This window comes from Ambystoma mexicanum, chromosome 6p, assembly GCF_040938575.1.
Source record: "Ambystoma mexicanum isolate Mex_15411 chromosome 6p, UKY_AmexF1_1, whole genome shotgun sequence".
Classification (NCBI taxonomy): domain Eukaryota; kingdom Metazoa; phylum Chordata; class Amphibia; order Caudata; family Ambystomatidae; genus Ambystoma; species Ambystoma mexicanum.
Window position 1 is genome coordinate 1,366,813,780 of NC_090935.1, and position 15,036 is coordinate 1,366,828,815.

The 15,036-nt window shown below is 44.9% G+C and overlaps 1 protein-coding gene across 17 annotated transcripts in view; it reads left to right on the forward strand.

The window, feature by feature from the left end:
* Nucleotides 1-15,036, forward strand: part of MPDZ (multiple PDZ domain crumbs cell polarity complex component) — a 1,735,289-nt gene that overhangs the window by 1,676,904 nt on the left and 43,349 nt on the right. For all 17 annotated transcript variants that reach the window (XM_069626067.1, XM_069626068.1, XM_069626072.1 and 14 more), the window contains one exon: nt 10,848-10,971. In XM_069626067.1, coding sequence (XP_069482168.1) covers nt 10,848-10,971 — 124 coding nt within the window. The remainder of the gene's footprint in view (nt 1-10,847; nt 10,972-15,036) is intronic.

Consider the following 15,036-nt stretch of genomic DNA (forward strand, 5'->3'; position numbering starts at 1 on the left):
TGTGTTCCCTCCGTCACCTATCCTGGTGCCCGGTTGGGATTTAAACCTTGTTCTTACGTTCCTTATGGGTGCTCCGTTTGAGCCTTTACATTCTTGCCCTTTGAGGCTGTTAACTCTGAAAACTGTGTTTTTAGTTGCGGTTACTTCCGCTCGCAGAGTGAGTGAGTTACAGGCACTTTCAGTTAAGCCACCTTTCACTGTATTTCACAAGGACAGGGTTGTCCTTAGAGTTCGTCCTTCTTTTCTTCCGAAGGTAGTGACGGAATTTCATTTGGCCCAGAAGGTTGTTCTTCCGGCATTCTATCCTCCTCCGCATCCTGGTAAGGAAGAGGAGAGGCTCCATAGGCTTGATCCTAGGAGAGCTTTAAGCTTTTATGTTTCACGCATGTCCCGGGTCAGAGTGGACGATCAACTCTTTATTGGTTACGCTGGAATGCGTTTGGGGCAAGCTGTGACGAAACAGACTTTGTCTCGCTGGATTATTTTTGCCATCTCGGAGTGTTACCGCTTGGTGGGTAAGGACCCACCGGCTGGCTTGCGGGCCCATTCTACCAGGGTTATGGCTGCATCTACTGCCCTACAGAGGGGTGTTCCTATTCGCAACATCTGTGATGCAGCCACCTGGGCTTCAGTACATACATTTGTACGTCACTATTCCCTCGATTCCATCCGAGGACAGGATCTGGCCTTTGGCAAGGCGGTCCTTTGCTCTGCTATTTGATTGGCTATTCTAAATTTTGATTCTAAATTCTTTCCCTCCTCCTTGCTCTGGTACTGCTTTGGGAGTCTGTCATAGATATGGAATACGTCGGAGGACCCAATCCCCTCGAAGAACAAGTTACTTTCTTACCTGGTAACGTTCTTTCGATGGGATGGTCCTACGACGTATTCCATATCGCTCCCGCCCTGCCTTCCCCGCTGCAGAATTTCTTTTTCGATCGCATCTTACGTTCCGCAAGGCTTTGTGTCTGACTGGCAGTTGACTAATGTCACACGTTCTGGGGGAAAAAACTACAACTGAGGCTACGGGCGTCGTGCGTCCTACTTATCACATCGGATGACGTCGGAGGAGGTCCTCGACGACGGCGCATCGACGTCATCGACGCAGGACGCAGACGCCGAAAAAAGTTTCCGAAGCAGCACAGCTGTGGTGATTACATGTCATAGATATGGAATACATCGTCGGACCATCCCATCGAAAGAACGTTACCAGGTAAGAAAGTAACTTGTTCTTCTCAAGCAATGATTCCCTTCCTCAAACTACATGAAAGTATGAAAGACAGCATCAAAGAACAAGCAACTCTCCTGGCTCTGATACACTCGAAACTAATATACATGGACAACTTTGTCTCGTCACTCAAATCCCGCGTGACTGTTGAAGCCGAAGAATCACATCGTTGGCAACAAAGATTAGCCGAAATAGCGAGAGGGGATCGTCAAGAGAAAACAAAGCTAACAGAGCTCTTACAGTTGCTTAAAGCACACCATCAACAGCAATTAGTCCCGCAACCCAACATACCTACTCAAGAAGGAATAACAACCTTCCCTGCCGACAGTCTACTCCAACAACCAATTGTCGCTACCACGACCCATGAACATCACGTGCTGAATGAAACAGCCGGAAACATTACCACCTCAAAATCGGATGCTATGGAACCTAAACAAGCAAATAAGAGCCCCACTGAAGCATTCCAAATCTTCACAAAAGAAAAAAACTCAAACCAACAAAAAACAACAAACTGGCTCGAGAGCATTCCTAAGAACCGTGAAACCAACCACCAAAAACCAGGAAAAGCAAAACCCTAAAATCCGGACCCAGCCTCAAGTGCCACAAAGACCTCCAGCTGAACCATCTATTGATGAAGAACTACTTAATTTATCTACCCATGAAGACCAATTACTAGACAACTTACTGCCACCAAGCCAACCAACAAGCCATGTGAGCTTCATAATAATTGATGAATATCCTTTGGAACATGAACAACCAATAACTAATAACCAAGAAGAAATCTCAGACCTCTCTATAGAGGAAATCTCAGATGCATCCCTAGAAAGCAACACAATGGATGAAATAACACATGAAACCTACGACCAAATCTCATCTGAGTCACTCATGACAAGTCTACATGATCGCACTGAACACAGCTTCATCTTTCCATCATTTGTCAATCCGCTACGACAAAATGAAATTTACGAAATTCACATTGAAAACGAACTAATAGATTGGAGCCTCTAATTCTAAACAGAAATTATGTTCTACGCCTTTTTGGAGCAATACCGCAATTGAAGAAAATAGCATCAAAAGACATTGACTTCACAATATTCAAAGATGACCTAAGCTTAGATAAGATTGTCATAGAGCTGGCAGACCCAAACAACCAGTAACTGATATTATCAAATCGTGCCCAGCTACAAAAACTTGGCTTCACCTGCTGGGCCGCCACAACCACAAGAATACCTACTAAACAGAAATACAGAGACACTTCGGACAGAGACTACAACTGGCAACATCAATTGAGACCACAAACGTCCAACTGCGCTGCTGATCACACCGGAGCCGACAGAAAGTGGAGCCGATCACCACAAACACAAAAATCATGCACAGATGAAAGACAGATCAGAAGAACCTTTCATTCGGAAACCTCATTCACAGGAACCGCATTTTTAGAAGACTCAATGATCTCCCGCTCACAACAATCAACAAACCTGGGATACACGTGGTCATTTTGCTCGTGGAACACCAGAGGAAACTTGCATCTCTTCACAAATCCGTCCAAAGACCTTGAACAATACCAAATCATATGCCTTCAGGAAACTTGGCTCAGCGAACCTCCAGCCTGTGATGGCTTCCTCACCTTTCTCAACCCTGCCATTGTCAAAAATCAAGGAAGACCAGCATCAGGGCTCTTGACCCTAATCAAGATAAATCCCCACTGTACAGTAATGAGCACTTAAAACATCAATCCATGGATCCAATTAATAAAACTAATGTGCACCAATATCGACTCACACGATGAAAAAAAAAACGGTATAACAGTTATAATCTTAAATCTATATTGGAACCCTACAGCAATATCAACGGAAGAATTCATCGATGGCGTGTTCTTGGCAATCGACAAGGCCATGACAAACCGCCAGCTACCAGAAATAATAATCTGTGGGGACCCGAATATCGAGCTATACAACCAAAATGGATCCCTCCTAACTCAGTCACATCTTGCTCCGAAAGCAAAGAACTGGATGAACGAAATTACAAATCGCAATCTCATCCTTCTGAACCATGCAAGAAACAACTCTAGCCTGCACGCCAACCTGGCCTAGAGGATCATCAAACGCAATCATTGATTACATATTCCTGTCATACAACCTACATGAATCTGTCATAATCGCACAAACGATTATAACTGATAAAAGTGACCACAACATACTCACTGTCCACTCCGGGCCAATAACTCCGCAAAGTGAACCAGTACCAACAGTCTCTGTGGAACTCAACGGCACAACATCAAGACTAAGGATTCCACAATCAGCCATGGCAAATTTACCGAAGAAACTCCATGACGCCACTCTAACAGATTCCGAGAAACTGAATTATGAGTGGATTCTACTCCCGTTCCGGCAAACTCTCAAAAACCGCCCACACATAGATCATCGCCATACATACAGCCAAGAAATAGCTGATAGGAAAAAATGCTTAAATCAATCAATACGACGTTTAAAGAAAACATCTGCAGAAAACAAGAAACATCAAAAATCTGAAACAGAAATACGCAAACTGGAGAAAATCACAACAAAAAATCATCCAACAAGCAGATGCAGAAACCATAATGAAACTACACAAGACGCACAATACGAGAGAGCTCTGGAACTTGCTCAACGACAACCTGCAAAAACAGCACAAACTGACAGCAAATGTTCTACAGGAAATTTGGATTACGCATTTTTCGACCATTTATGGAGCACGAAAAACGCAACCCCAAATCCAAATGCCCACAAACTAACTGAAATGGCATGTAAATGCAGAATTTGAAGACTTCATGCAGCTCATCAAGAACCTGAACACGTCTAGAGCGCCTGACCCTGACGGACTGTCTAATGCTGTCATCAAGCAAGACCCGTCTGCCTGGGCGAACTTCATGTGCCATATCACAACTTTGGTAAACACACTCAACCGAATACCAAACTCTTGGAGGTCGGCAATAATTGTTCCAATTCATAAGCAAGGACCAAGAGAAGAACCACAAAATTTTCACCTAATTGCCTTACTAGACCCGCTTGGGAAGCTATTCGCCTCAATACTTCTGAAACAACTAACTGCGTGGGCACTCGAAAACAACAAATTCTCAGTAAGGCAAACGGGTTTCACAGCCAACGTCGGAACAAATCTTAATCTCATACTACTCCAACTAATAAAGCATGAAGCCATCAACTCTCACACTACAATACACGCAGCATTCATTGATTTAAAGATGGCCTTTGATGCGATTTCGCGCCAAAAACTATGGTCAAAACTCAGAGCATGGAACTGTCCATCGAACATCCTTGAACCAATCATTCTCCTCTATTCAGAAACCACCATAAAAGTGAGATTATCAAAACAAGGAGCCATCACCAACGCAATTTCAACAGTAAATGGCCTAAAGCAAGGCTTCCCCTTGGCAGCAACTCTCTACAACCTGTTCACGGCGGACATTGAGGAACACCTAAGATCCAACAAAACAAATCCACCAAAAATAAACTCTACACCAGTCCCTGCGATGGCATATGCAGATGATATTATTTTGTTCGACAAAACACCCACTGGACTGCAAGCATCTCTGACATCCCTGAGTAGCTTTATGGACAAAAACGAACTAATGATCAACTTCGGGAAAACCAAGACAATGACCTTAACCAAATCATTCACAAAAAAACCATACAAGACGAGATTCAACATCAATGGGAACCAAATAGAAAACGTGACAACTTTCAAATATCTTGGTGTCCCAATTAACCAATCAAAATCGGAGGAGCAATGGATTGACAAAATCGAACAAACCGCACAAACTCTAGCAAGACAAGGATGTATACTTCACAGGAAATACGGCCAGTTTTCATTCAAACCTATCATTGCCTACTACAGACAGAAGTACATCCTGATACTAACATATGGAACAGAAACAATGCTGAACGCCCGCACAATAAACTGGATGAAATTTGAAACAATTTTCTGGTGTAAAATTCTCCACTTACCACAGTCATATCCTATGCCAAGAATCCGCTATGAAATGGCAACGCAGTCAATTGAATCCATTGTACTATGGAAAAGACTTGATATCTTCCGAAAAATATTCGTCGACCAAAAAACCCCAGCTATCCAAATCCTCCGAGCCCAGGCTAATACCTTCAACAACACGGTATTACAAAAATGGAAACATTCAATGAGGAAGGAAATGGAAAACGAAGACATCACAGAAGAACAGCTAACTCTCCGCCCAGAACATGCAAAAATAAAAGTTCTTCAGAACGACTGGATAAGAACTATTCAAAAGAAGAACGTCTACAAACAGAATCTTCAATGCACAAAAGACAACAGGAAAATCTATGAACTACCACAATACCTTCAAATCTTTCCAGACCAGAGCATTAGAACAACATTCTTAAGAGTGCGCCTGAACATTCTACCCACAAACTCATACCTATCAACAACAAGACAGATCGATGTCACAAACAACTACTGTCGATTTTGCAAGGATCAAGCCATCCCAGAAACTATATTCCATCTCGTTATGGAAAGTCAGGCACTCTCTTCTCAACGCAAACAATTTGGAGCGTTCTTCCAACTCTCAGAACAACAAATGAACACTCAAGAAAGATGGACCGCCCTACTTAGTGGATATAACAATAAATACACTTACACAATCACTCTTTTCCTAAGCACCATTTTGGAACTGAAGAAAAGATCGCCGTGAGATCAATTCTAATTCATTAGCTCCTACCATCCACAGATCACAAGGAAAATGATGAAAAAGTTTACAAACAAACTAAATCATCTAAAAAAATAAAATTAAAAAAAATTACATTCCTTTTAGAACTATTATTGAGTCCCTTATGCAGGCAATATTCCTGGAAACCTGCCAACTACTTTACCCATTATCACAATGTGAAAGTAAAATAGCAATGACCACAAAAAGTAGAGTGCCGCTATCAGCACCCATTCTGGTGTGAATGTGTCCAAGCCAATTAACCACATTCTCTTGGAATAGATAGAAAATGTGAGGGCTAAAACACACACCCCTGGATAGAGGAATCTCGCATTAGTTCCCTGTGAGGACCATATCCTATGCAGCGTGCAGTGTTGAAGTGCAAAGGGACATCCATGCAGATCAAGTCCGGTTTGTAGGGCTGTCCTACATGAAAATCCTCCTGCCCAAAGCAGTCATTCCACAATTTGCCCCATGCATGAAGAGGCTAGGAATATTTTCATGAGCTATACAATAAATGTGTACTGGCTTCTGTGCATGCAGTTTCCAAACTTCACTTTATGAATTCTGATATCGAGCTAAATTCCTAATTCACCATGCTGGGCTCGATTATCTACATTTGTGAGTATTTTTCTTATTCTTTCTCATAAGGGATACTTGACCTTTAGTCTCATCTTTAAGTCCAGCCACTGCTGAGTGTTTGTGCTTCATCATTATCAGAGATGCAGCAAGGTATGGGATGCACAGCTCAATCATTAGTTCTCTTCCCTCAGACATGACGCAGAGCTGGAAATGGGGGGATTATTCAGGGGGCATACTTGAACACAGCAGAAACAGTCTCAGGAGAAGGAGTTGAAACTGCCATCGCTCTTTTATTGACATATACTCAAAGGCTTCGGTCTTTCTTTTCATCCCCTCTGAATATGCCTATTCTGTGTGATTTTGCTCGCCTATTAAAATGCAGCCCAATTTAAGGTTGGACATGTATATGCCACACATGAAGAGAGGTCTGCTTTGGTATCTCATAATTCTATTGTTTTGCTATTCCAAAACAAGAGTTAGAATATTGCCAGCTTGTCACTTGCTAACCCCACAAGAGCCCTTTGAAGGAAATAATTTTCTCAAAAACAATTTCGTCTGATGTTTTAAGAGGACCTTGAGGGGTGTGCACTCATTATCAGATCTATGGCCATTCTATGAACATATCTTGTTAAATTTTCCTGTACATTCCCTTCACGTGCTTTGTAAAATGAACAGGGTTTACTTTTTAAATTTCCAACACCACCTTGATGCTTAATGTGAAATTTATGTACAAATATGTTGGCATGGTAATACGTTCTCTTTTCCCTCTCGATTCCCCACCCCTTTTGTTTCTTTTTTTTAATATATGCTGTTTTATAAGGCAGCTTCTCCAGCATGAGGTCTTGTATGGATTCACATGCTACGGAATATTCCCTGACATCAGGCTGGGAATCCTCAGTAAAAAAGAAAGCAGTTTTGCTTTCTCGTCTATCTCATATCATTGTCCTTTGGGCCATACTTCCCCCAGCCAATGGCACTTGTCCTCCTAAACTCCACCCCTGGTGGCCATCTTCTGATTTTACTGCACGTTTCTAGTGTTGGGAATTCTTGTGCTTCGCTGCTCAAAGTTTGTGGTTTTCTTGTTGTTTATTTGACTATTTTGTCCTCTTCTTCATCAACCATGACACAGTGACTACTGGTAGTGGGGACCCGTTGTCAGCAAAATCGTCTCTTTCTTCATTGGATCCTCTCTACTTGACTTCAGCAGGCCCAGGCTTTGGCCTACATGTTCACCTCCCACATGTCCGATGTGGCGAAGAAAAGTCTCTTCAGGGCCTGCGAGTCCTGTGGCCTGAAGAACATCTTTGTTGAGGATATGCACCTCTAGTGTCTTTATTGTCTTCACACGAATTACAACACGGACGACTGCGACATCTGCTGTGGTTTCTTGTCGAAGACCAAGAAGGATCGCCACAGGAGGTTAATGGCTTGGATTGAGCAGGAGAAGGCCTCTTACACAGTCATATCTCATACCATGAGCGTACTCTCTCTGGAGAGGTCAAGGTCCTTTGGGGATGCTCCCTCTGTGGAGATCCAAAAGAAGGCAAAAATCCATGCTCCATATGCTCCGTCAACGGTCGCCGTGGCTGCGGGACCAAGTTCGGGTAAGGGTTGGTCTACGTTTGCCATCTCCGTCGACGGTTAGCGTGCCGGTTGGTGGATTCCGACCATCTCTGAGGAAGTCCTTGACCCCATTTAAGCAAAATTCATCGAAGAGAAAACCTTCTTGTGGCCCGTCAGCAGCTCTGCTGTCTTCGTCAACGACCAAGACCACTGCACTGTCAATGACCGCTTCGTCCACAAGTTCTTCGTCAGTGACCTTGTCGACGGGCCCGTCAGCGATATTAGGAAAACCAGCTCTTTCATCATCAACAAAAAGTTTGGCAGCGACTGTCTTCTCAACCTTCATGACGAGGACCACTACAAGGGTCTCTTTGCCTCTGAGGCCTCTGTCAGCGGTCCCGTCCATGGCCTTGTCTTTGGCGGTGCCTGTTCCTACTCTGCCACTTTTCTTTCTGATCCCTTCTACACCCGCTGAACTGGCGTTGCATTCGCTGGACGTTGCTCATGCCTTGAAGTTTTATGTGGCAAGCACAAAAGATTTTGGGAAGATGTCTCTACTTTTCATCAATTTTGTACCTGTGGGACACTGGAAGACGCTGTCTAAGGCTTGCATATCCAGGTGGCTCTCCGGCTGTATTGTGCACTGTCATTGTCTAGCCAACAGATCTCTTCCAGGCTGACTGAGCACCAACTCCATCAGAGCCATTGCAGCAATGACAGCATTTCTCTCTGTTGTTTCCCTGCTCGACATTTGCAGGGCTGCTACGTGGAGGTCTACCCATACCTTCATGAGATTTTACTGCATCGACAGGGATTCAGGGGAGGAGTCCCAGGTTGGCCATGCGGTGCTGCGCAACCTGATTGTTTGAGGTGAGTCTGTTCCAGGGGTAAGTGTATTGCTTCTGTGAGCCTTGCCACCTCCCGTGGGTGTGTATATGTACTGCTGTATAATTGTATCCATCAGCATGTGAATTCATGGAAGACCCTGTGCTGGATAAGGAAAAAGTTACTTACCTGTAACTTCTGTTCTCCAGCACAGATTCACATGCGAACCATCTGACCTTCCCTTCTGTGGCTTTTCTTGGTTCATACTGCCACTTAACGTACTATACCAAATCTGAAGATGGCCACCAGGGGTGGAGCATAGGGAGGCAACTGTTATTGATTACGGACAGTATGACCCAAAGGACAGTGATTGGTTTAGAGGAGAAATGCAGTTTCAGGCTAAAGTGAAACTGCTTTGCTTTTTGACTGAGGATTCCCAGCCTGACGACAGGGAATATTCATGAGCATATGCATTCATGCAAGACCCATGCTGGAGAACAAGAGTTACAGGTAAGTAACTTGTTCCAACTGCGAACACAGTTGCTTCATACTGCTCCAAGAGGAAGGAGGGGAAAATGGTTGGCAGGGGCCTGTTCAGCCTTAACACATGTTAAATCAGTTACGTAAATAAGTAGAAGTTCAAATAACAACGAAAACAAAGAGCAAGTAAAGTCAATGCAAATAGGAAAACATGCAAAAATAGCAAAGGGGTTCAGTACCATGGCATTTGAGCATGCATCAAAGGGGCCTACAATTCAGTGACTGCAATTATTTCCGGCAGTTGCAAAAATGGGGGCAGGAGCAGCAGGAAGACATCGAGCCCTTACATACCAGTGGTGAAGGGAGAGAATGAAGCAGCTAAAGACACAGCAGAAGCCCAAAGGTCCACTAAGGATGCTGCACTGGAAGGTGCGGAGCTCAGTGTTCTGGCACTGATTGGATCAACAAGTTCAGGATCCAAGATGGCTGTGAATAGGACTGCCTTCAGTCTCTTCCTGAAACACAAGTGATTGTCTGCTGATCCCACAGTCGTAGGGAGATTGTTCCAGAGGAAGGCCCCTGCCATGCTTAGTGTTCTGCTCCTGATATTTCTGTCTCCTGGCGTGGGCCACAGTGAGCAGCAAGGAATCTGCCGATGTTAGGAGCCTGGCAGGACAATATTATGTGGCTTTCCGTTTAATGTAGACTGGGCCAGTGCCCCATTGAGCTCTGTGGATAGTACATAGTGCTTTGGGAGTGATGCAGGATTCACGTGGAAGCCAGTTGTGGGCTTTGTTACAGTCAGGGCGAAGTGTCATCCATGGAAAAAACGTTCTTTATTGTCCCATCAGATCTGTTCTTTTAGAAAACATATTCCAGTTTAATTTCATACTGGTTGCACTGCTACCCAGGGGTGTTTTGTCTGCACTCTCTCACATGAAGTCATTGTCATGTTGTGTAATTTCCCTTAGCAGTGTCCTTCCATCAGCACAGACTCAAAGGGCCTTTGCTAAGGTCATAGAAACCATCGGATCACGTGGCAGGCGCAGAGTGTCCAAATCCCCTCTAGCCAAGACTCATTAACTCAACTGCTGTTATTAGACACCAGTATTTTCTTGACAGGTTCTTTCAAATCAAGCACCTGGCAGCAGGAGTTAAAGACTATTCTAAATATCCAGACTGAACCAAGAAATACTCTTATTTTGTGAAGTTCTGGCTTGTTTTCGAGTCCTTTTCCAAACCTGTGAGGAGATGAATTGTTAGCGATCATTCCCTTTCTTATGAGTTAATATTGCACCTCTTTCCACCAGTAACAATCGTAACATAGCATGAGGCCGTTGAATGCAGAAAAGCCCAGCAGTTGTTGCTGTGTAGTTAACACCTATTTGAAAAGTATACTGTGTACATTGCCACTGTTCTTTTTTTGTCCTTTAGACCGCCACAGTACAAAACCATTACGCTGGACAGAGGACCAGACGGCCTTGGCTTCAGTATCGTGGGAGGCTTCGGGAGCCCTCATGGAGATTTGCCCATTTATGTTAAAACTGTGTTTGGCAAGGTAAAAGCTCACATGTTATCTCATTAGAAAGATTTTTTTTTAATGTATGGTTGATGTGTTTGTATTGCATGACCTGATCCACACATATAGAGAATGACACGTTCCTTCTTTTTTCATAATTATATTCAGAACATTTCTGAAGGCTTAACAAACAATATTTTTGTTATGCTGAGGTGTGCCCACTGTAGTTCAGAAGTGAGCTCCATGTTTTGAAAAAGAACACTGTTTTTAAGCACATTTTTAAAATAACTTCCACCAAAATTTATATTTAAAAAAAAAAAAATATGCCCTGATTTAGTGTGCCATCAACTGTCAATGTCCTTTCTTTCATCTTGATGGGTTTGAAGCATCCCATTTCCCTCTGTTTTAAAAATGTTTTATTTCAATTTGTTTTTATTTGCTTGTTGCCATGAAGATTGTACTTGTTTACATAATGTCCTTAAATGCGTTCAAATAACTTACAGAAATAGAGAGTTGACCCCTAAACCACATAGTACTGCACAGCTCATGAAATGTTCACTGGTCACTCTTTTGCTTTTTGAAATATTTGTACAGTAAGCCTGTCTTTGAGGCACTCATCCCTTGCTTCATGCTATTTACCAACAGTTTTTTTAAATGACCCAGAACCAAAATTGATTGCAAGACAAATTTCAAGTGTGTGTGTGCGCGCTTCTTTCCATAAAGAGTACATTTTTCCAACCAAGGGAATGCCTTTAAATATCAGAAATACGTTATCTAAATATGCCCATCACTTTGTCCACATATACTAAGCACTGCTTGGGATGTTACATACTGTGCTGCATTCACAATAGTTGTTCTGGAGTGCTAGGACGTTGTTCTTCACTAGAAATATTTCTTCCAACAGTTATTGATGTCCTCTTGGACAGTGCCACCATGCTGTCCATTGAGTTGCCACATAGAGTTTAAAGCTGTGGTGTTCAAACTGTGGGGCTGGCTGCCCTGACGGAAGTCTGAAGGATGTTCTGGAGGGTTAAAAGGGGAACAAAGCTCTTAATGAAGGGAGTACAGTGACTACTTTTCATAGAAAACAGTAGTAGTTATGGCATCTGGGGGGCCCAGCAACAATATGTTTACTCAGGAGAATGGGGGGTGGTGGGGGGGGTGCTGAGCATAAATACTGTTTGAATACCACTTGTTTAAAGGGATGCACCCCTCTCTCTTGATGTCACCCTGGTACCCTCATTGGAAAGCAAACATGTGACAGACTAAATACTAATGTATATTTAACAAAATAATGAAAAAGTAGGCATGGCAATAGCACTGTACATGAACATGTTTACTCTCCTAATAAATTACAACCAAATCCACTATGGTTGTGGAATTATAAATTATACTCTGGTAATATTCACAGCTGCACCAAAAACAACTGATGCAGGGAACAAATATAGATTAACCTCTGATGAAGCTTTCCTTCTTTCATAGGGTCCCACAATTAATACATGGAATCTACTTGTATAATCACAATGGATAAATAGAACGTCCTTATTCATGGAGCCAACAAATGCTTTGGAACTGGATACACTAGTAGTCAATCCATGTTCTATTTCCATTTTTTTAAATAGCTCTACTGAATTTGTTTTTACAGTAGTATGCAAGTGTGAACTTTGATGAGCTTGTCCTTGCCACTACAAAAGCAGATATTTCCTATCTCATTTTGATAACTTCCAAAAGTGAAAGTCTGAGTCAACCCTGTTTGCATTTGAGCTTGTGATCTACGAGTTACACACAAAGGGCAGCAGCAGGTATCTGAATGCACTTCATAATCTTACGTGGTGATTGGTATCCGCAAAGTACCTCAGACCTCCCTATAAGACCCTTGGACCAACTCTCCATCTGTCCCAAACATCCTTTTGAGGGGATTGTGTCCTCCGACGTATTCCACCTCTCTTACAGTAATGTCCACATCCGTGCTGCTTCGGAAAACTTGTTGGCGTCAGTGTCCTACGTCGATACGCTGTCCCTCAAGGGCCTCCGCCGAGAGCTGACGTCACCGGATATTATATGTAGGACGCACGATGCCCGTAGCCTCAGTTCTGTTTTTTCTGCGAACACGTTCGCTTCGGAATCTCTGCGCGCCTCAGGTCTTCTCCTGTTGAATCGGTCCTTCTAACTTGGATATATTGAGAATATGTCTTTGTCATCTTCTACCCCGAGGTCGGGCCTCAAGAAGCGTCAGGACTGCGGTTCCAAGATGTCCCTTACGGACCCGCACAATGTCTGCCTCTGGTGCCTAGGCGAGAGCCACGCCACCAACGATTGTGATGAATGCCAGTCCTTGACGTCAAAGGCCTTGCGGGAGCGAAGAAGTAGTTGTCTGTAGGTAGGGTTTCCAAACCCCGTAAATCGAAATCCGCTGGGCTGTCGACCGACGATTCGAGGGGCGACTCTCCGCGTCGGCAAATGTCCAAGGGGTCTCGTTCTCGGAGTCGGTCCCGCCATTCCTCTGCCTCTTCTAGGCACTCTCGGAAGCGCCGTCACCAGTTGCCTTCCCCGTCCTTGTCAGAGGACTCTGCCTGATGGCAGGTGGCTTGTCCCAACAAGCATTCATCACCAGTGGAATGGGACGCATTCTGCAAGGAGATGATGGTGATTTTCGAATCGCAGAGCACCGTTCCATATGCGCCTTCGAGAGAAGCCGGCAAAGAACGAGCTAGGGCCACCGCTCGCATGACTTCGGGCTCGGGCAGTCGGCGCGATCATCGGGAGCCATGGAGGTCCCGATCAGACAAGGTTGATCTCCATAGCCGTGCCAGGTCCAGGTCCCGGTCCTCGACACCCTTGATACTGTCGGAGCCTGTGAGGCCTTCTAAGGAGGCATCTCGAGGCTCCGGCTCCGAGGAAGTCGTTGACACCATCGGCGCCGAGGCTGTCGAAGGACACGCTCGGGGCTCCGGCCTCAAAGCCGTTGTCGAAGTCGTTTGCGCCTCGGTCGACGTCGATGCCGATTCCATCAGCGCCCTGGACACCTTTTGTGGAGGATTTACCGGGGGTGCCCCGGAGGGCCGTGGAAACTCTGAGGAAGGCCCTCAGTAAATCAGTGAGGCCTGTGTTTGAGCCTTTTTCTGTACCCTCGTCCAGGGATTTGTTCCAGCCTTTGGATTACATCTCAGGAAGAAGGTGGAAGAAGGGTCAGCTGAGGAGGGGGTTGTACCTCCTGAGGTTCCTGATGACCTGTTATCTGGTCACAGCCAGATGGAAGACCTGTGTCAGTGCTTACATGACGCCAGTGGTCTGGACACCTCTCCGGAGGTTGAGTTTGGCAGGCCTGAGCCTGGTACACATGCTGAGTCCTCGTACAGGCGTCTCATCTCGAGGGTGACTGAGTACTTGGGGTGGTCTGCTCCACCTGTGGATTTTCTGCCGGATGACCTGACAGATATATTGGACCAAGGTCCACCCACTGACCCAGTGCTTCCATTTCATATGGCCTGACAAAGAAGGGTGGCGGCGGCTTGGACTGCTCCGGAGAGTCTCCCGGCAGTGAATAAGTCGCTACCAAAAAAATACCGTCCAGCCAGTGGCGACCCCTGCTACTTGTCTACGCACCCCACTCCGGAGAGCATGGTGGTGCAGGCGGCTACGGCCCCAGAAAAGCAGGCTGTGTACCCTACCATCCCTCCAAATAGGGATGACAAGCGCTTTGATGGTTGGGCGAAGAAAGTATTTTCGTCTGGGGGTATGGCTTTGAAGGCAGCCAACTTCGTTTGTGCCTTAGCAAGATTCACTCACACTCTGTGGAATTGTGTATCTTTGGCGGCTGAACATATTCCCGAAGGGGAGAAAGGGATGGTTTTCTGGCCCTCGTGCAGGATGGCAAGGATGCCATGTGTGAAACCGTTCAGTCGGGTCTGGACGTGGTAGACTGTGTCAGCCGGTCCATGGCGGCGAGCACCGTGATGCGCAGGTTTGCGTGGTTGCGGAAGTCGGGGTTTGCTCCTGATGTGCAGTCCCGGCTTCTCAACACGCCCTTTGATGGTGTCCATCTTTTTGGCAGCAAGGCTGACGAGAGCTTTGAGAGGTTGCAGACCTCCAAAGCTGCAGCAA